At 36.5% G+C, this 22,749-nt stretch overlaps 2 protein-coding genes across 2 annotated transcripts; both read left to right on the top strand.

The window, feature by feature from the left end:
- Positions 1–2,079: 2,079 nt before the first annotated feature.
- On the top strand, positions 2,080–5,004 carry LOC115631408. Its single transcript, XM_030528131.1, has 3 exons — positions 2,080–2,169; positions 3,844–4,374; positions 4,426–5,004. Exons 1-3 carry the CDS (start codon positions 2,114–2,116, stop codon positions 4,730–4,732), a joined length of 894 nt encoding a protein of 297 aa, XP_030383991.1. The 5' UTR covers positions 2,080–2,113; the 3' UTR covers positions 4,733–5,004.
- A 4,744-nt stretch (positions 5,005–9,748) lies between these two features.
- Positions 9,749–14,780, top strand: LOC115631848. The gene is made up of 5 exons (XM_030528692.1): positions 9,749–10,162; positions 10,233–10,936; positions 11,003–11,209; positions 13,803–14,342; positions 14,394–14,780. The coding sequence occupies exons 1-5, from the start codon at positions 9,791–9,793 to the stop codon at positions 14,707–14,709; spliced, it is 2,139 nt and encodes a 712-aa protein (XP_030384552.1). The 5' UTR covers positions 9,749–9,790; the 3' UTR covers positions 14,710–14,780.
- Positions 14,781–22,749: the final 7,969 nt, after the last annotated feature.

Here is a 22,749-nt window from a genome sequence, read left to right as displayed (position 1 = left end):
CATGATCTGCGATCTGATAAATCGGAACAAAGACGACAACCACAAACTTAAACAACTCATCAAGTTCATCTATTTCTTGTTACATAGCTATTATGATAGGGGATCCATTATAAGTAAAAAACCAATCCTTATGATGATAAGACTGCTCGACCCAACGCGAAGCGACCTAAGGAAAGGTATCTGTCACTTGGTGCAATCGTTTATTCAGAGGAATGAAGTGGACTGCAAGTATCTTCTGAATGAGCTTTCGTTGCATTGCAAAATTTGGGAAATACTAGTACCAGAATTACCAATTGCTTTTAAATTGGAAAACAACCCTACTGCTGCCCCTCTGCCATCAATGATTCGCGATTTTTTGAGTTCAGATAATCCCGAAGAGCGAAAAGCAGCTTCTGGCGTAATGCACAATTTTTATGCGTTCAAAAACACAACTGTTGTCGATTTTTGTATGGGCTCGAATGATTGTCAGCCCAGCCAATGGATAACATATTTTAAAACGGTTGTTTCCCTCGAGCAGGGGAAAATAGACCAGGCGCTGAGCGCTCTAAAGCAATTCCTGCCGTCCATTGTTGAATTGAGTGCGATCAAGGATTGGCATCTGTGGCTGCGCAAATTGCTGATAAACCTGTTAAGCGATAATACAAATATAATGCTGCGGTTCACGGCGTTGGAATACATTTTGAAAAATATTTCAATTGATGTGACCATGCGCCTTAATGTTCTGAAAGAGTTTCTGGTGGCCACGAATAATGTGGAGCTTCACAATCCCAATGGGTTCTTATTGCCAATAAACCGTGCTGTAGAGGAAGCGAATACGAAAGAAATATCAACCTTCGTAGAGGCATTTTGCTCGGTTAAATGGCATCCAGTGGCCCTCTTGTACTGGCTGGACAACTTGGAAGGAATACGTGAAAAATTACCAATTCTTCGGTTCGAGACCCTTTGCTTGCTAACTGAGAGCGTTCAAAGAGCTTGGAATTTCAGGGAAAAGTTAGGGGACAAAATGTTTGATGTGTTTAAAGTAAGTGGCTATCCTAATAATATAGTTGAAAAATGGTTTTTATTATTTTCTTGCAACCACTTTATTTCAGAAAACCATAGACCATATATCATTTACGGAATTTGCTGAGTTCTGCCAAAATATAAATGTATCAATGTTTAATTGTCGGGTGACCTCTGGAATAGTGTCTAAAATAACCAAAATGCTTGTCCACTCACTTCCTAATCGGTCGTGCGGCTGGCTTCCAGAGGAAAGAAGATGCGGATTTCCGATGAGTTGGGAAAAAATACTTAATATACATAATTATATGCAGTTTTTATACCCTGGGCTGGGTTGCAAATGCAAGGACATATTTCAACCAGAAATTGAGAAAAATCAAGCCGAATTATTAGAGAGTGTGAAGAAGGATTCAAAACAGGCTTGGTTAAGTTTCGTAATTTCTCTTATCACACGCGATTTAGAGACATATGTACACCTACCCACTTATGGGTACTGTGTTAAAGAATTCGTTAACTATTGGCTCAGAATATACAGGTCGCTAATAGAGTTTCTGGAAAAATGCGACAATTTGGAGGATGTGCAACAATACTTTCTAAAAGAGCTGAATTGTGATACTCAGGAAGAGGAAAACTTTGTGAAGACAAAAATTGTTGAATTTTTTGTCAGAGAAAAAATAGAGGAATGGTATGATATAAAAAAGAAAAATATAAGTCTCGAAGAACTTCTACGAAGTCCGTCCAAAGTGGCCATTTGCAGGTTAAATGATTTAAAAATGACGAAAATTAAAACAATAATGCCTATGACTTATATTCACAAGTATCTGGATTTCAGTAGCTTCTTAAAAATAACTGATGTGGAAATATTTGGAAAAGAAGCAGTGTAAGTTATTAAATTTGATACACATACTTGTACATATATATTAATGGCAAATGCATTTTTTTTTTAAACAGTTTTACAAGTATTTTGGAATTCTTAGGAAAAGAAGAAAAGGACCTTGTTGATAAGGATTTTTTTGAAATCTTAAACAAATTTGCTCTATTTATGCCACTCAACAGTTTGTGGAAATTTTTAAGATGGACTACAAACGAATGTGAATTTGAATTTGAAATATCAATGCAGTTATTCCGCGAAAAAATACTTCCATACCAGGTTTCTGAAAAGGACTTGTGGTAAGTACGAAGTCGATTAGTTTCGAGACTCTTTTTTTGTCCCAACTAATATAGGAACTGATCGTTTCAACGTTTCTCATGGACAGACAGTAATGTATGTAATACATAAAAGTAGATTTTTAAATAAATAAGGCACTTAAAATCCTTTTGAGTAAAACGCACATGTATGTTTATGATATAGGGTGTTCCATATTCAAGTGCAGCATTTAAAAGACAACAAGAGAAAACGCTATAGTCGAGCAAGCCCGACAGTAAAATACCCTCTACTCTCCACAAAAACAGAAAATACAACAAGAGAGAACGCTACAGTCGAGCAAGCCCGACAGTGTAATACCCTGTACCCAGGTAAACTTCCGTCACTGAGTTATATGCGCCCAAAGCAGCAGCAAAAAGAGGAAGAAGAAGAGCGAACTTGTTGCTGCAGTTTGTGGGGGTTGTACTGGCGAGAATTTGTTTCGCTAATAACTTTTCTTAGAATTGACAGAATTGAATAAAATTTTGAACAACAGTAGATATTTATAAAATATGTGTGCAAAGTTTGGTTTAGGTAGCATTTGAAATGTGGACGCTATTGACGATCTGCAGCGATGGAAGGGGGGGAAAATTAAAAAAAAAAAAAAACTCGTCCTTACTCGGATCTAGGAGAATCTGGATGCCAACTTTGGTTATTCTAGCTTTTATAGTTTCTGAGATCCTTGCGTTCATCCAGACGGACAGACGGACGGACATGTCTAGATCGATTTCTCTCGTCATGCTGATCAAGAATATATATACTTTATGGGGTCGGAGATGCTTCCTTCTGTATGTTACATACTTTGCACAAACCTAATATACCCTTTTACCCTACGGGTACAGGGTATAAAAAACATTTATTTAACAAAAATTAAAAAAAGGAATTGAATAAAATAAAAACAAGTAAAAAAAATAAAGTCGGATGTCCTGACTTTGAAATACTCTGTACATATGTTTAGAATAATAATAGTATTAAAAATAAAAAAAAAAATTTTGATCGCATCAGAAAAAACACACACACATCTGTCCTTTCTCGGACTTAGGGGAATCTGGATACCAAGTTTGGTTATTCAAGCTCTTATACTTTCTGAGATCCTTGCGTTCATACAGACGGACAGACAGACAGACGAACATGGCTATATCGACTCGGCTGGTCACCCTGATCAAGAATTTATATTTATACTTTGTGGGTCTGCCCCGCCTCCTTCTGTGTGCTACATACATTCGCACAAAACTAGAATACCCTATTACCCTTTGGGTGCAGGGTATACAAATATATATCCTAAGAAAAGCTTGTATGGTTTGTCTCACCATATTCTGAAACTTATTAAAATCGGTTCACTATATCATATTGGAATAATACATGTACAAGCTTTCCTTTAGTATGAAAAGAGTGGTTACAGGTCTAAACGATAGGGCGATAAAGTCTAGTCTGCCTTGAGGTGACTGTTCAAGTGACAAAACTCCAGGAAGAGTCCCAAATATTTACATTCTACTCGTTTTAAGACCTGATAATTCCTATGACAAATCCTATGTAAGTGGCAGTCTATAAACAGTTTTTTAATTGTGTTTTAGTAGTAGTAACAATACTACCATGTCTCAGAAGCTGAACATTATACCGCAATAAAGTTACTAACTTGTTTTTCTTTATGCATTTTACAGGGGCAGTCCAAAACACTTGTCTATCAATCTTGAGAATCATACGAGGTATATATCCGAATTAGTCCGTCTACACGTGGAATACACAATGAAAGCTCCGATATATTGTCGCAATTCAATGGATCATAGAATTAAATTACGCATTGGCCTGTTTTTGTTACGCATTGGAGTGATCCGTGATAAACGTTCGTTATGGGAAGAAAACTGGTGGGATTTGGTATTAGCCCAGTTTGACGAACTAAATGTTAAGATGATTTATGAGACTTTTGTAGCAAAATGGGTATCCTTTAAATCCCTAACGGATCGTTTGAACAAACTCCAGGAAGAGCCTCCGAACATCCAGCTATCAATAATATCTGTCGCTCACTATTTTTTTAGATTCAAGCATGACTATATGACAGATTATTTGCCGATATTCAATTTACTTTGGGATCAGACAAAGGACACTACTACTGACATTCGTCGCTTTGCTTTATTGGTTATATATACCTGGATAAAGAATTGTACGGAAGAAGAGTATAACTATAGCAAAAGGTAACATTTACACAATTTTAGTTTGCAATACAAAACATTATTTAATTGTAGCCAAGGAGCATTGAAAAAATACAAAAAACTTGGAAAATGGAGACAAGAAATAATACAAGAACTGGGAGAAGAGTTGAAAGATCATCGAGCTAAGGAAATAAGACTTTGTCTAAACCCGAACACGGAATATGTGATTGAAGATATATTTTATATGACATTTGGTCCATTAGAGGAATGCAACATTTCTGACGATTTGAAATTTTCAAACAACATTAAGAAGTGGCGTGAATTCTATAAAGAGGAAGCGCGAAGAATGATAGCTTTTCCAAATGCTGAAGAAGATTTATCAGCCATTAGCAGTGAATAAGCTTTGAAACTGAACACACATACACATGTATGTGTTTCTTGTATTGATGTCATTTTTAATACCCTGTACCCCATGCCACCGTACTCCATGATCTGAAGATTGATTAAATTCGGCACACTATTGGCATAGGAATGAATTTTCCACCAATGCTGATTTAAATTAAAAGAATGGAGCGGGAAAAATGGTGGGTAGAGGGTATTCAAGAGTCGAGCTGCCACAAATTTAAATAAAATGTATAAAATATGTATAAATAAAGGTATACTAAAAATAAACCCGACATAGTTTGAATTGTATTGTTTGTAAATCGTAAAAGCAAGGCTGGTAGACACTAGAAAGATTAACAATATGAGTTACTTCTGGCTTGGATTATATGATGCAAAAGCATCTCATTAGAAAATATCTAAGGAAATAAATTGCCATCCAGTCAACGTATTCTGTATTCTAACAAGAAAGGAATGCTAAAGTCGAGCAGGCTCAACTCTTAAATACCCTGTACCACCCCACAAAAAAGTAATTAAATTAATTAATTAATTTAATTAAATTAATTAACTAAATTAATTTAATTAATTAACTAAATATTAACTAATTAAATATAAAATATTCCATGCATGCATACATACATTTACAATTACATCAGAATCGTGTCTATGCGTGTTTGTGTACTTGTACATATGTATGTATGTGTGCATTGAGCCTGGTTATATGGCTATAATGGATCAGAAAAAATGAACAAACTCGTCCTTTCTCGGTCTCAGGAGAATTTGTATACCAAGTTTGGTTATTCTAGCTCTTATACTTTCGGAGATCCTTGCGTTCATACAGACAGACAGACGGACAGACGGTCAGACGGACAGACGGACAGACAGACGGACAGACGGACATGGCTATATCGACTCGGCTTGTCATGCTGATCAAGAATATATATACTTTGTGGGGTCTACCAAGCCTCCTTCTGTGTGTTCCATGTGCACTCGCACTAAACTAATATACCCTTGTACCCTTTGGGTACAGGGTATAAAAATTGTATTAGCCTAACATTTTTGGTAGACTCAACCAAAAATAGTAAGATAACAAAAACAGCAATTTTTTCTAAAACTAAAAACTAGATTTTAAAACAATAGGGAACGCTACAGTCGAGCAAGCCCGACAGTCAAATAGTCTGTACTCTCCACAAACAAGGAAAATTAGGAAAAAAAAAAATTATTTAAAAAAATGTAATCAATTTAATTAAATAAATGATCAAAAAAATAAAACAAACACGTGTAGCGTACACACATAATTTGGTGTCTCTAGCTCTTTTAGTATCTGAAACGCAGGTGTTCATACGGACGAACGGACTGACAGACAGACAGACTGGGCTAGATCGACTCGTCTTGTCATGCTGATCAAGAATATATATACTTTGTGGGGTCTGCCACGCCTCCTTCTGCCTGTTGCATTTTACATGTATAGTACAAAATGGAATACATTTGTATAACGTAGAGTGGGGAGTAGAAGCAGATAGTTGGACACTTAATTGCGTCATCGCGTTTTAACAAGTTATAGAAACGAAAAAGCTCTAGCTCTAATGGGTCGTAGGAGAGGTGCTTTCAGTATTCTAAAGCTTGTCGTCGCGAATAGGTCGATCGTATCGGAAGGAGCACTGAAAAGTGATAGCAAAGAAAGACCCATTGCAATAAATCCTTGTGTTTCTTTGAATTGCTTACATAAATATTATACAATATTAATACCTTTATGATATACGGAGTGGTGCCAATAGATATGGACCTTTTTAAAGCAACTACTAATAAAAATTATTCCTGATCAACGTGAGTGTTATGATATGATAAATGTGAATGAAGGTTGGTCGCAGAAAAATAAAACTCGAAAGCTTTAAGCAAAAGAGATAACAAAAGGAATCAGCGAATCCATTGAGTCAGAATGAATCAGAAAGTTATTTGCTTTGTTTGCAAATACACAAACGATCCAATTTAAGAGTGGCAGTGAAGGGAGAACGATAGTCGCGATAAAAGCGTTTGAAGATCCAAACAGTATACATTTGTTATATTGTGAGATATGTATTCCTCACTTCTTAAGAGCGTTTACCCCGGTATCGCTACTGTAATTCACAAGTTATTTAGGAAATTCTTTGTTTATCAATTTTCTTAGAATTGCCCGATTTTGATACAATTTGAAAAAGGGCAAGAGATATACGGAATTGTGGAGAGTAGGGAAACAATTCAGCGGCTGGAGAAGGAGGAGCGTTGCACCTCGGATCGTGTCTTATGTGTCTATATTTTCATTGATTCAACATTATTATATGTTAAAATATCGTGTGAAATTCTCTTAGTCTTACAAAGTTTGCACGCACTTAACATTAGTGATTGAATGCAATGAACATGTTTTTATTTGAATATTCTTAAAGCAATTGACATTCGTGCACTATATTTAAGCAGCGAGAGATAAACAACTTGCTATGTAAATGAAAACAGCATACTACACAAATATTAGAGCCTATCGAGATGGTTCATATGCTACTCGGTCTATAATCTTGACTATGAATCACATTTCAAAGAAATAGAATGGCTTTTGCGAGTTGAATGATTAAGAATGGAATTTGTTTCCGTTTGATTCTATGCTGAACGGAAAAGTTGTGGGCAAGATTCTACTTATCGTGTCAAAATATAAATATATATATATATATATATATATATATATATATATATATATATATATATATATATATATATATCATAAATGTTGTTATCAATAATTCTTCTTAAATTTATTTATTATTATTATCCTCCTGGCGAACGAATATCTTATGTAACATTCATATTAATAGATCTAACCAGACTTAATTATTTCGACACAATAAGTTTCTTACCAAAAAAAAAAAAATAACCAAAATCAATATACCGTCGCCCTTCTCAGTGACGGGTATAAACGTCCTATTAAATATCCGGACAATTGATTACAATACATAATATTTACATATATATTTATAGATGCTACACATTACGAAAAGCCGCTCGATATAATGTTTCCCGCCACCTTAGAGATTACCGCCCAGCCCCCTAAACGTTATCATTTTCGTTATTTAAGGGAAGGGCTTCGGGCTCCGCTAAACGCCTCAGAAGTACGATTAAAAACTACTGAGCCATTTAAGACTGAGGTTGAGATTGTTTGCCAATTGGTTCAAAAGTATGAAGGTCTCGATGGATACTTCGTATCGCCAAACACGCTGCAGTATATTGGCATTGCTCCCAATTCTGAAGTGGGCGGAAAAAGAAGAAAGAGAAAGAAGCCAGACTTAAACTTCAATTTTGAGCCGGTTCGGGTGATGACTATTGAAGGAATGAATTTCACATTTAAATTGGCCGATTATTGCATTGCTAAGACAAAGTATGCGGACATCAAAGAAAATTTACAGAAACTGAAGGAAAGTATAACTCCAGAATTGGTTCAGTTGCCACCGGATGATGTGATTACACAGCCATTCGGCAAGGCTGAGACGGTGAGTTTGTGTTTCTTTTTACGAATATATACCTTAGTGAGATCTGCTGAGATCTGAATTTGTAATTTCTATAGGTTTATTTAGCATTCACTGCCTTTACTGTCGCGGGCGAGAATCGGCGCAAAATCTGTGAAACAGTTTTCTCAAATGGAATACTCAATGCGAGCGAATCAGTAAGCATTATACGGTGCTTCAACGAGAAATTATCATTTGAAGGTGAAGATGTGTCTCTCTTGCTTTCTGATGTTAAAAGAGATTATCAGATTAAATTGTGTAATGAGGAAGGAAATTGGGAGTCAGCGATTATCAAACCTAACACAACTTTTAAGAAACTAAAGACGAATAGCATTCTGGCCTACAAAGTTCCAAAATATGATGGTCCCAACTCATCAATCGAAACTGCTGTCCCATGTAAGCTAATGCTTTACGATGGCGAAAAAAGAATGGATGAAACGAAAGTAAGTTTTGTCCGGTATGCTACAACAGTAAGTGATGGCAAATGCAGTGGGAATGCACCAATTCAAGTTGATTCTGAGATTGAGCCTTCAACGAAGGTAGAGGTGACAAGTGTAGAAATATTGCCACCATTGTTCAGTGATTATTCAAACAACAATGCGAGTATTGGGGATCAACCAATGGAGATCGAAGAGAGTGTGTTTAACGGTTTTTCTCAGCTATCTATACAAACAAGATCTGAAGGTCCAATGCCATGCCAAGAAAATACTTTGATTAGTTCAAATCAAAATGACTATTACGAAAGTGACGAACAGTATTCGAATTGGCTAAGTGAAGTTGACCATTTATTGGAAAATATAAATGTTGATGAAAACTTTGAAGGAACTGAAGTTACCAAACCGCTTGAGAAATATATAACATATGCTAACAGCGTGGAATGTGAAACTTATTTGGACTCCATGATCTGCGATCTGATAAATCGGAACAAAGACGACAACCACAAACTTAAACAACTCATCAAGTTCATCTATTTCTTGTTACATAGCTATTATGATAGGGGATCCATTATAAGTAAAAAACCAATCCTTATGATGATAAGACTGCTCGACCCAACGCGAAGCGACCTAAGGAAAGGTATCTGTCACTTGGTGCAATCGTTTATTCAGAGGAATGAAGTGGACTGCAAGTATCTTCTGAATGAGCTTTCGTTGCATTGCAAAATTTGGGAAATACTAGTACCAGAATTACCAATTGCTTTTAAATTGGAAAACAACCCTACTGCTGCCCCTCTGCCATCAATGATTCGCGATTTTTTGAGTTCAGATAATCCCGAAGAGCGAAAAGCAGCTTCTGCCGTAATGCACAATTTTTATGCGTTCAAAAACACAACTGTTGTCGATTTTTGTATGGGCTCGAATGATTGTCAGCCCATCCAATGGATAACATATTTTAAAACGGTGGTTTCCCTCGAGCAAGGGAAAATAGACCAGGCGCTGAGCGCTCTAAGGCAATTCCTGCCGTCCATTGTTGAATTGAGTGCGATCAAGGATTGGCATCTGTGGCTGCGCAAATTGCTGATAAACCTGTTAAGCGATAATACAAATATAATGCTGCGGTTCACGGCGTTGGAATACATTTTGAAAAATATTTCAATTGATGTGACCATGCGCCTTAATGTTCTGAAAGAGTTTCTGGTGGCCACGAATAATGTGGAGCTTCACAATCCCAATGGGTTCTTATTGCCAATAAACCGTGCTGTAGAGGGAGCGAATACGAAAGAAATATCAATCTTCGTAGAGGCATTTTGCTCGGTTAAATGGCATCCAGTGGCCCTCTTGTACTGGCTGCACAACTTGGAAGGAATACGTGAAGAATTACCAATTCTTCGGTTCGAGACCCTTTGCTTGCTAACTGAGAGCGTTCAAAGAGCTTGGAATTTCAGGGAAAAGTTAGGGGACAAAATGTTTGATGTGTTTAAAGTAAGTGGCTATTCTAATAATATAGTTGAAAAATGGTTTTTATTATTTTCTCGCAACCACTTTATTTCAGAAAACCATAGACCATTTATCATTAACGGATTTTGATCGATTCTGCCAAAATATGAAGTTATCAATGCGCAATACTCAGGTTAAACCTCACATAGAGCCTAAAACAAATGATTCCGAAAATGAAGAAATGTGCAACCTCAGCAAACAGTTTTGCAATTCATTTTGTCCAGAACAGTCTTTTGAGAATTGCGACAGGTGCACGTTATTTCCAAGAATTGAGGAAAGACTAACGAGTTTATTAGAGAGTGTCAAAAATGTTTCAGAACTGGGTTGGTTACGTTTCGTAATTCCTTTTTTAGCATGTAATTTAGACACGTATTTAGACAATATTTTTGGGGCACACTACGACTTTTGGAGCACTGCGTTCGAATTGAATAGGGAGAGTATAGGAGAATGCAATTTCAGGGATGTGCAAACATACTTTCTGAGTAAACTGAATTGTAAAACTCAGGAAGAGGAAGACTTTGTCAAGACCAAATGTGCTGAATTTTTTGTGAGGGGAAAAATAAAGGAGTGGGATGATATACATAAGGCAGATGTAACTCTCGAAGAACTTCTACGAAGTCGCTCCAATGTTGTCATTTGCAAATTACTAGATATGCAAATTAGCAGAACACAATATGAGAACAATTGCAGTGACATATGTAAGTGTTTCCTTGATTTAAAAGAAACAAGTGAAATGGAAATATTTGATAAAGAAACAACGTAAGTTATTAAATCTGACACTTATACCTATATTATTTGCAAATTCCTTCTTTTTTTGTAAAACAGAGTCACGACTATTTTGAAATTCTTAAGAAAAGAAGACCCTGATGCTAAGGATTTTTTAGAAATCTTAAAAGAATTTGCTTTAATTATGCCACTCAGTATTCTGTGGAAATGTTTACGTTGGACTATAGAAGAATGTGAATTTGAATTATCAATGAAGCTCTTCGCCGAAATAATACTTCCATACAAGGTTTCTGAAAAGGACTTGTGGTAAGTACGAAGTCGATTAGTTTCGAGATTCTTTTTTTGTTCCAACTAACATAGGAAAATCGATCGAATTGATCGGGCCAATGTCAGTTTTTGGACCTCTCAATATGAGAGTTGTACCGTAAGAGAATGATAACCGATATAATCATTTGTTAGAATATTTAATTTAACCAAGTGGAGAAGATAAAGTCGGGAAAAAAGTAACGAAATTGCTATATTACCAACCCTTTTCTTCGATCGATGATACATCCTTGGATATTCGATCTAAGATTCATCTTGATAGCCCGATTTAACAGAAAGTTATAGCCAAGCGCTGCTCGCAGCTGGTGTTGTTATTGTTGCTTTCGCTCAACTTTGTAGAGAATACAAGTTAATTATATATTTGTACAAATAATGAAAAAAAATTGAATGTTGAAACACCTTAATGATTAAACTCCAATTAGCAATTAAACAAAAGATTCTCAAACTAGCCCTAAAAAGTTGTGTGCCTTTTAGCAGAGTTGGGGCAAAACGCTTTCCTTTCATTGGTCTTTTCCGTTTCGGGAATACGAAAAGATCACAGTGAGCCAAATCTGGTGAATACGGTGGTTGTGGCATGATTACGGTGTTGTTTTTGGCCAAAAAATCACGAGCAGCGACGTTTATTATGTTCAAAATTTAGCAATTTCGGAACAAACTTCGCTGCCACACGTTTCATGCCCAAAAACATTCGAGAAAATTGCATGGCATGAGCCGATTGATATGCCACAATCCTCTGCAACTTCCCTAACAATAATTCGACGATTTACCAAACAAAATTGTTTTCTCTGTTCACTGATGTTTTCGTCGCTTGTTGCCGTGGTTGCAACTCCATCGTCATTAACATCTTCTCAGCATTTTGTAAAGCGTTTGTACCACTACATTCTACATTTCAAGTGCGTTGGAGCACTTTATTCTATTTTTAAGGCAACATTTAATACATCTTCTTTGATCCATTTTATGCACATGTAAAAAATTGAAGAACACACAAAAACGTGACTAACCTATTCAGTTGTCAACAACAAACTACTGATAAGCATATGTGTACCAAAATACCAAAAAAAAACAAGAGAGAACGCTACAGTCGAGCAAGCCCTGGCTTTACCCAGGTAAACTTCCGTCACTGAGTTATGTGCGCCCAAAGCAGCAGCAAAAAGAGGAAGAAGAAGAGCGAACTTGTTGCTGCAGTTTGTGGGGGTTGTACTGGCGAGAATTTGTTTCGCTAATAACTTAGAATCGGCAGAATTGAATAAAATTTCAAACAACAGTAGATATTTATTTATAAATTATATGTGCAAAGTTTGGTTTAGGTAGCATTTGAAATGTGGACGCTATTGACGAAATTCTGTAGCGGGGGAAGGGGGGGAAAATTAAAAAAAAATAAAATAAACTCGTCCTTACTCGGACCTAGGAGAATCTGGATGCCAACTTTGGTTATTCTAGCTTTTATAGTTTCTGAGATCCTTGCGTTCATCCAGACGGACGGACGGACATGTCTAGATCGATTTCTCTCGTCATGCTGATTCAGAATATATATACTTTATTTATTTTTATTTATTTATTTAAATCAACAAGTAGTTCTGTCGATTTATTCAAAAACAATATATATGTATTAACATATTATATATATATTAAGATTTAAAATTAAAAATACAAATATGATTAATATAACAAAGTCTCAACTTACAATATAAGAAAGCCTACAAAAAAGCTGTACAATAACGTCTATAAATGCCCCTGACACGTTGGGGGAATTTTATTTGCCAGTTGGCCAGCTATGCCCCGATTCACAGCCATATGTGGTCAGAGATTTCCACGGAGATAACTATAAAGAAGAACTTTTATAGAATAAAGAGAGAGTTCTGTTGAAAGTAAATGAGAAAGCTCATTATAATTGGAACACATGACTCGAAAACGATTGTGCGCAGCGTAATCGGTTGTGCACCTAGACAAGACGAATGGCAAATAATTCCTTGTTGGTCTACAAGGAACGGAAAAATTAAGGCGACCTAAGAGGGAAGAGGAGTCAACCTCACCGATAATCAACTTGTGGAGAAAAACTACTCCAAGAACAGTCCTACGATTAACTAAAGAAGGAAGGTTTATAAGCATCAGCCTGCTAGAGTACGATGGCAAGCGGAGGTTGGGATCCCAGCTTAAACCACGTAGAGCAAAAAGAAGGAATTGCTTCTGAACAGACTCAATACGTTCCTGTTGCTTTCTATACTGGGATTCGCAGATTTGGCCATAACACGGAAGTTTCAAATTTTATATAACTTATATAAATTACAGAGTTTTAAGACTACAAGTAATTTTAAATCATGCTTACGAGATGATTGCTGCTCCGTGATTCGAACCGAGTGCCTACTCAGCAACTAACTCACACTGGGATTCCTGGCTCGTTACCTAAATACCTATACAATAAGTACAAGTTTCTATTAAATCGGCCAGCAACAAATTTAACGTAGATCCTATACAAGTTGTAGGTTTTGTATATCGCTAACAGTTTCTTAAATATATTTTTAGTTGTTACTACCATGCCTCAAAAACTTATATTTTTTCGTTACGCATTTTGCAGGGACAGGCCAAACCTATCGCCTTGGAAACTTAATAATCATAAGAAGTATATATCCGAATTAGTCCGTCTACACGTGGAATCCACAATGACAACTCCGAAATATTGTCGCAATTCTGTGGATCATAGAATTAAATTACGCATTGGCCTGTTTTTGGTATCCATTCAAATGCCCTATGCTTTGAGTAATCGTTCAAAGGAATGGGAAGAAGAATGGTGGAGTTTGGTATTGGCCCAGTTTGACGAACTAAATGTTAAGATGATTTATGAGCTTTTTGTAGCAAAATGGGTTTCCTTTAATTCCTTAATGAAACGATTAAAAAATCTCCGGCAACAGTCTCCGAACAACCAGCTATCAATAATATCTGTCGCGCACTATTTTTGTAGATTGACATATAGAGTTGAGGCAGATATTTTGCCGATATTCAATTTACTTTGGGATCAGATAAAGGACACTACCTTTGACATTCGTCGCTTGGCTTTATTGGTTATATACACCTGGATAGAGAAGTGTACGGAAGAAGAGTATAACAATAGCAAAAGGTAACATTTACACAATTTTAGTTTGCAATACAAAACATTCTTTAATTGTAGCCAAGGAGCATTGAAAAAATACAAAGAACTTGGAAAATGGAGACAAGCAATAATACAAGAACTGGGAGAAGAGTTGGAAGATCATCGAGCAAAGGAAATAAGACTTTGTTTAAACCCGAAGAGCATTAATGTGATAAATGATATATTTTATTTGACATTTGGTCCATTCGAGGAATATGAGACTAAAGACGCATTGAACTTTTCAAACGAATATAAGAAGTGGCGCGAACTCTTTGAAAAGGAAGCGCAAAGAACGATTGCTTTTGTAAATGCTGAAGAAGAATTTTATCAGCCATCAGCATTGAATAAGCTTTGAAAATGAACACACATACACATATATGTATGTATATACTCGTATGTATTTCTTGTACTGAGTTATTTTTCATATCGTGTACCCCATGCCATCGTACTCCATGATCTGAAGTTTTATTAAATTCGAACCATTTTCATTATGGATTTTAAATCGTTTTTAAGAACAGCTTCTCTATCTGTATTTAATTTTTTTAGCATGCGATTGAAGTTTTTAAATTTAAAGTATTGAATTATGTTCTATATTATTATTCACATTTATTGTTATTATACTTGACACAACTTTCCATATTTGAACGAATTACGTTGTATGGTTTTAAGTAGCATTTAATAATCTACCGAAAAAAATACTGCCAATAAAGCCAAAATACCCTGTACCCAGACAAACTTTCTTAACTGAGTTATATGCGCCCCTAGCAGAAGCAAAAATACGAAGATGAACCTAATGCTGCAGTTTTCGGCCGTAGTACTGGAGTGAAATTGTTTCGCTAGTAAGTTTTCTTAGAATTGACTAGTGATGTAAATATGCATCGATACATAGATGTATCGGGTTATACGTTAGCGTTTGTATTCGATTTTAACTCGCTATTTTTCGATTCGATGATCCGATCGATTTTTATAAAAACATCGGTTTTACGGACATTGTAAAGCAGAAAAGTGCTAGTAAGTTGTAATTCCCATTTCAATCGAAAATTCCGATTTTAGCAAAAAACAAAATATACACGTAACGGAAACTAACATGGCCTATGTTAAATGTATGTACATACATATTTACGTGTACACATGTATAGACATGCATTGCAGATCACAGCGTCTGCCCTTTGCAGACTTCGAATTCACTTAAAACGACTTTTCCGCTTACTCATCATATTGCCGAGAAGTATTTTTTGGGAATTCTGTGCCAACCGAAAGGCTTCTTTCAGCGCAAGATGTATTTTAAGTATAACCACATATTGCCAGAGCAGCTATCCAAATTAATATTCTTAAAACATTTCAATATCGATAAATGGAATATTAACATATAAGAAAACTTGGTAATTATTAAACTTATCAAATATATGTGGGAAGGAGTGCTGTTCCTTTTCCCTTTTGCCTTCCAAACGACGTCCTAGACAACAAGCAAGACGAATAAGAGAAGAAGGCGAGAAGAAGACGACGATCGACGACAGCAGGAAGACGTCCAGTAGACGTATGAAAGAGGTTGAATTCGACAGAAGTGTCGAGCAAAAACGACGACGAACTGGAACGCTGAGCCAAGCCGTGCATTTTTGATTTGACTTTAAAAGATGTAAACAAACTTATTTCTATTAATTCCCACCTTTTGATTAAATAAACATTATATTGTATTAAATAAAAAACCCCACATTTTGGGTGCTCGTCCCGGAATACAGTAAAGTGGTTAAATTACAACGACGTGTGAAATTTTGATTTAAAAAAAAACCGTAATTGAAAAAAAAGAGACTTGTTTAAATAATTTAATATCAAAGCCATTAAAGGCAGCAACGAAGGCAAGCATTTGCGCTTTGCATAAATATGTATTCGAAACCGAAGGAGCCCGAAGTAATAGAAAGCGTTTGCGAGAATTTTCTGGATTCGAATTCAACGAAAATGATGACTTACACAAGGCAAAATGCGAGTACATACAACAAAATCTAAGCGATCGTGACCTTGTATCGATTTGTGTTGTATTGGGCATAAGCCACAACGTTGATGATGTACAGTTGAACATATTTCGCAATTTGGTAGCCGGCCAATTGCTTAGCAACAACGATAATGGAAACGAAGACGACGAGAGCAGCGACGACGGCGAAGGACAAGAAAACGCAGGATACGGAGATATACGCAAAAAAGGCAGAACTAGCGAAAGCGACGACGGCGAATTTGCGAGCGTAGTTACAAACATGGGAGAAAAACCACAAAGAAGAGAGCCACAAAACAGCTGTGAAATGGCAGCACCACGATTTGCCATTAGCTTTCGAGATAACGAAGAGTCAATCCGAACATTCGATGGCAGTGACGACTTATCGATAGAAGCATGGATATCATAGTTTGAAGAACAAGCATTGTTGATGTGCTGGAGTGAACTGCAAAAATTAATATTTGCAAAGAAGTCACTAAAAGGAATAGCGAAATTGTTCGTTTTGAGTGAAAAGCGCCTTAATACTTGAAGTGCGTTAAAACAGGCCTTATTAAACGAATTTATAACGAGAGTAAGTAGTAAACAAATACATGCAAGACTAACTGAGTGTAAACGCCGAAACGAAGAGAGCATGCAAGAATATTTTTACAGAATGAAAGCGTCGTACATAGCGTCCCGTGCCAATGTCGAGGACGAAGCATTCATTCAATATGTAATTGATGGAATTGATGAACTCTCACAAACAAAACGATGCTATATGGTGCTAAAAATCTGTACGAGTTTAAATGCAAATTAAAGGATTACGAAATTATAAATAGAAAGATGAAAAAGAGCGACAAAATAATCAAAGACAAAACAAAAGCAGGCGCCGTGCACAGTGGTAACCAAAGTGGCAAAAAAGAAGTAAAATGTTATAACTGTGAAGAGAATGGGCATTTATCTAATAGCTGTACAAACAAAGAGAAGGACAGAAAATGTTTTAAATGCAATCAGTTTGTCCATATTTCTAAGAATTGTAAGATCGAAAAAGAAAAAGATGAGAAACCAAACATGCGCATTGTGAAAAGCTTAAACGACGTAACAAGCAAGGAAATTATATTGAAAAACTCGACGTGTGTTGCACTGTTTGACACTGGCAGTAAATTTAATTTGATACGTGAAGATTTGTATACGGAGTTAAATTTGTCAAAACTAATGGAGTGCTCTGTTGTTTTAAAAGGATTCGGTAGCGAGAGTAATGCAAACAAAATTAAGCCGATTGGGCAGTTTGAGCAGAAAGTGTGCATTGATGACTATTGCTATGTTCTAAATTTTTATGTCGTGCCAATCAAATGTATGGACCTTAAAATGATAATTGGTGAAGAAATATGTACATATGTATGCAGAAATTGCATTCAATCGCAATGGCGTTATGATCCGAAAGACGCAAACTGAAGATGAACAAAATGATGCAAACGATGAAACAATTATGATGAAAATTGACATGATACAGGAAAATATGGAACTCGATATAAATAATGACGTCAGTGAGTACGCTAAGCACGAGGTGCGCGAACTAATAATGAAATACAAGCCAGACAAGCCGAAAACAACAAACATTGAAATGAAAATTGTTCTTAAAGATGATACACCAATTTGTTCACGTCCCCGTATATTTTCAATTTCAGAGACACGCATTATAGATGAACAAGTAGACGAGTGGTTGCGAAATGGCGTAATTGAAGAGTCCGACTCAGAGTATACGAGTCCTGTTGTACTTGTAAAGAAGAGCGATGGTACACCGCGTCTTTGTATCGACTACAGACGCATTAACAAGGTAATGTGCAAAGATCATTTTATGATATACAGTACGATTGATTTGAAAATGGATTTTTCCATGTATCAGTTTCGGAGTCTAGCAAAAAGTACACATCATTTGTGACGCAGAGCGGGCAATACCAGTTTTGTAAGGTGCCTTTTGGTATGACGAATTCACCAAGCGTGTTCCAGCGGCACATCAACGCGATTTTTCGAACATTAGCACGCCAAGGTATAGCATTGCCCTACGTAGATGATATAATAATCCCAGCCAAAGACGAGATGGAAGCATTATCAAAACTTAAAGAAGTTGTACATACCTGTAAAGAATATGGGCTTGAGCTGAATTTGAAAAAATGTCACTTTTTGGAACACATAACGTATCCGACCCCACAAAAGATTGAAGCTGTTTCAAAATTTAAAACGCCGCAGACACGCAAGCAACTTGAAAGTTTTTTGGGTTTAACAGGTTATTTCAGAAAGTTTATCTTTAATTATGCAAAATTTAGAGTTTACCTGTTGAGTCTGCACTTCAAAATCATAACTGACTGTAATGCATTTACAAAAACTTTGGAGAAGCAGAACCTTTGTACAAGAGTAGCACAATGGATAATGGTTTTGCAAGAGTATTCCTATGACATCGAACATCGTTCTGGATCACGCATGAGACACGTAGACGCACTGTCCCGATACCCAATTATGAGAATAACTGACGAGAGCATAATCACTGGCATAGAGCAGGCATAAATACAAGACGAGCATTTGAAGACCAAAGATTATCAACGACGGCGAAACTTATGAGAGCTATTTTATGAAGGCAAGCATCCTTTATAAATTGGTTAACGACGACGAATTAATCGTAGTGCCGAAAAATATGCAGCGACAAATTATTGGCAGAGCACACGACAGAGGAAATGTTGCAGTCAAGAAAACAAAGGAGCTGATCTGCAAAGAGTATTTCATACCAAACATCGACGAAAAAATTAAGAACTATATAAATTGCTTGTAAATCGAAAGCGCAGCAAGCAGGAGGGTTTTTTGCATCCCTTGCAAAAAGACGACGTACCATTGCAGACTTACCATGGATTTTCTAGGACCGCTTGAATCCACAAATAAAGATTACAAACACATATTTGCTGTAATTGACGCATTCACGAAGTTCTGTTGGCTTTACCCAACAAAATCGACGACAGCCAAAGAAGTCATCACGAAGTTACGAAACCAAAGCACAGTATTTGGAAATCCAGCCTGTATTATATCTGACAGAAGCTCAGCATTTACCTCTCTTGATTTTTTACAGTACTGCGAAGACGAGAACATTAAACTTATCAAGACAACTACAGGACTACCCCGAGTTAATGGCCAAGTGGAGCGACTCAATGCTGTAATCATCTCGGTGCTTGCCAAACTCAGCGTGGATGACCCTGCAAAATGGTACAAGCACACCGATCGCGTCCAGCGCGCCATAAATTCAACGTTTACCAGAAGTATTGGCAGCACACCGTTTGAGCTGTTAATGTGAGTCAAGATGCGATACAAAGAAGACCAGAATCTACAAAATTTGATAAAGAATGAATTGATTGATTCATTTAACGACGACCGCAACGTCGTAGTTGCCATAAAACGAACTCAATTTGGTAGCGGTCTGAAACTTAAGCCGAAGTTTTTGGGTCCCTACAAAATTGTCAAAATAAAACATAACAATTCCTACGATGTTACCAAGGTGGGCAACTCTGATGGCCCAAACAACTCATCGACCTGTGCTGAATACCTGAAGCCATGGTACTAGGAACGCTGAGCCAAGCCGTGCATTTTTGTTTTGACTTTAAAAGATGTAAACAAACTTATTTCTATTAAATCCCACCTTTTGATTAACTAAACATTACATTGTATTAAATAAAAAACCCCACATATATGACATGTTTTTGGATTAAAATCGTATGATTAATGCCAAAATGGGCACCTAATTTCTTTTTGTACCCCGATGCGAATGCAATATGCACAGGTGTAGGTATAGGGTATTTAAGACTCTTAAATTAAAAGTTGAGCCCGCTTGGCAGCACCATTTTCTCCCTTGTTTTTTTTTTACATTTTTATTAAAAATTTATGCATCGATGTTTGTCATGGCAATTTTCTTTTCCGATTCGGACTTACATCACTAGTATTCACATAAGAGAAATCGGAAAATCCCCCATAGGGAGGATAACTTGCACAGAGTGCACACATCTTTGTAGTTCTTTTATTCTCTGAGATCCAGGTGTTCATACGGACAGACGGACGAACGGGGCGTAAATTACAGTATGTATAGACAGCGGCGCTATGCTTAGTCCACAATGATGAGCGCGAATTATTTGTGGAAGTAACGTCGGAAAAGCTTAAGCCTCTTTAATTCAAACTCAAGAACATAATGAAACACAAAAAGTTCATGAATGAAGGCAAGGCAACATTCAATTTTAAGGCAGAGCACTGCCCTAGGGATATAAATCGAAGGGAAAACATCGACGTTGATGTACATCGATGTCTCTTTATAAAAAATCGATACATGGTCGATGCATCGCAAAAAAAGATCAAATACTTAACAATCTAAAATTTATACTATAAAATGCACATTTTAACGAAAATATCAAATAATTTATAATAACAAGTAAAAAAGCTAAGGTCGGGTGTCCCGACTTTGAAATACTCTGTACATATGTTTACAATATTTATAGAAAATGAAAAAAATTAGAAAAATTAAAACAAAAAATTTTGATCGATTTTACCTTTATCGGTATTCGAACTCACGTAAAGGGTATATAATTACACATTTACATAGCAATTGCGTCTGTGTGAGTATATGTATGCCTATGCGCATCTATTCGTGTCTGTGTTAACATGTTAGCAGTCAACTAAACAGCAACATCAACAACAGCTGCGGGCAGCGCTGCAGCAGCAAATATATTTATGGCTATAACATCTTGTTAAATCGGTCTATTATAGTTAAACTTGGCATACGGACACATAATAACTAATAGGGAGTATTTGGTATTTTAGTTCGAAATTCCAAGAATTACGGGAGTTAGAGAAAATTTGCGGAGAGAGGGAGGAAGGAGGGAAATTCCAAAATACATTTTCTGCGTATTCACACAAGGCATCTTGGACTAAAATTTGGTGTTCTTAGGTCTTAAAGTCTCCGAGATATAGGCGATTATACGAATGGAAAATCGGGAAAACCCCCATAGGGGGGAAAAGGGGGGAAATAAAAAAAAAACAAACTCGTATAAAATACACACATAAGGCATCTTTGTGCAAAATTTGGTGTCTCTATCTCTTATAGTCTCTGAGATCCAGGTGTTCATACGGACGGACAGACGGACAGACAGACAGACAGGGCTAGATCGACTCGTCTCGTCATGCTGATCAAGAATATATATTCTTTGTGGGGTCTGCCACGCCTCCTTCTGCCTGTTACATTTTTCAGCTCCCGCAATCCTAATATACTTCTGTACATTTCATGTACAGAGTATAAAAATAGAAGTTCAATGCGCCGCAGGCAATCAGATTGTACGGCTTAAGCCGGAAACTTGCCGGTATGGCAAAGGCGAAGGTCCAAGGTATCTTAATTCGCTTCCAAATGAAGCGATGTTATTGAATGTCAAAATGGCAGACTGTTTTCGGCTCGCACTGAATTTACGTTGCAGAAGTTACAAAAGCGAACTGCACCGTCTGATCTGAGTTTTCTAAGTGACTTTATTGTCGAGTAATGCAATGCTTATGCTTTCTCTCATGCGCAAGTGGATCGCATTCAAGAGCGCGAGAGAGCAACATAAAACAAAAAAACTTACAGCTGTAAACACCGCCTAACAATAACATATGTGCAAACAATTCATTTTTTACTTAAATCTAAACTTCAAAACATTCTTAATATCTAATTGAATTTAATTCTCTTAAACTACGAAGTGACCAAACAAAGGGTTACATAGGTATTTATGTAAGGCATATGCGTTTTCATTTATTCGCGCAGGTATGTATGTATGCCAGCAGTTAGATATATGTATATTGTTAAAAATTATAATGGGTTTACTTACAGTCTTTTGTCCAACGTAGAAAGATCTTTCGGTTGCGACGACTTCTCTGCTGCTACATGCATAATTTTTAAAAGATTTTTTTTTTTTGATAATGCGGAATTTATATGAAATCAATGCCTTGCACACATTGAATATAATTTTGGCATGAATTACTTCTTGCGTTGTTTACTCAGTTTTTGTTGCTTTCGTGACTGTTAAGAAATTGTTCGTTTACTTCTTTGAAATAACTTTTTCTCTTTCGCACTTACACCAGGCCTTGTTGCTTTGCTCACTTAATAAAAAAAAGATAACCAAAAAAAAATAGAACGCAGAAAAACATTATACAAGGTGCGTTCCAAAGTAAACGAGACTTTTTGAATGTAGCGCCCCCTGGTGGCGCTATCTACAGGTGCGTTAGAATCTGCTATCTTTATCGATTGTCCAGTGAGATTTTCATGACATTTCATCGATTGGAAGTGAAGTTATTGCGTTTTAAGTGTCAGTATGTTTGTGTTATCGGTGCGAAAATGAGCTAGAGCCAACAATAAATTTTGTTTTAAAATTG

Source organism: Scaptodrosophila lebanonensis, unplaced genomic scaffold (genome assembly GCF_003285725.1).
Source record: "Scaptodrosophila lebanonensis strain 11010-0011.00,11010-0021.00 unplaced genomic scaffold, SlebRS2 tig00001412-arrow-pilon, whole genome shotgun sequence".
In the NCBI taxonomy this organism is placed as follows: Eukaryota; Metazoa; Arthropoda; class Insecta; order Diptera; family Drosophilidae; genus Scaptodrosophila; species Scaptodrosophila lebanonensis.
The sequence above is the reverse complement of the archived record's forward strand: the minus strand, read 5'-3'. Positions and strand labels throughout refer to the sequence as shown.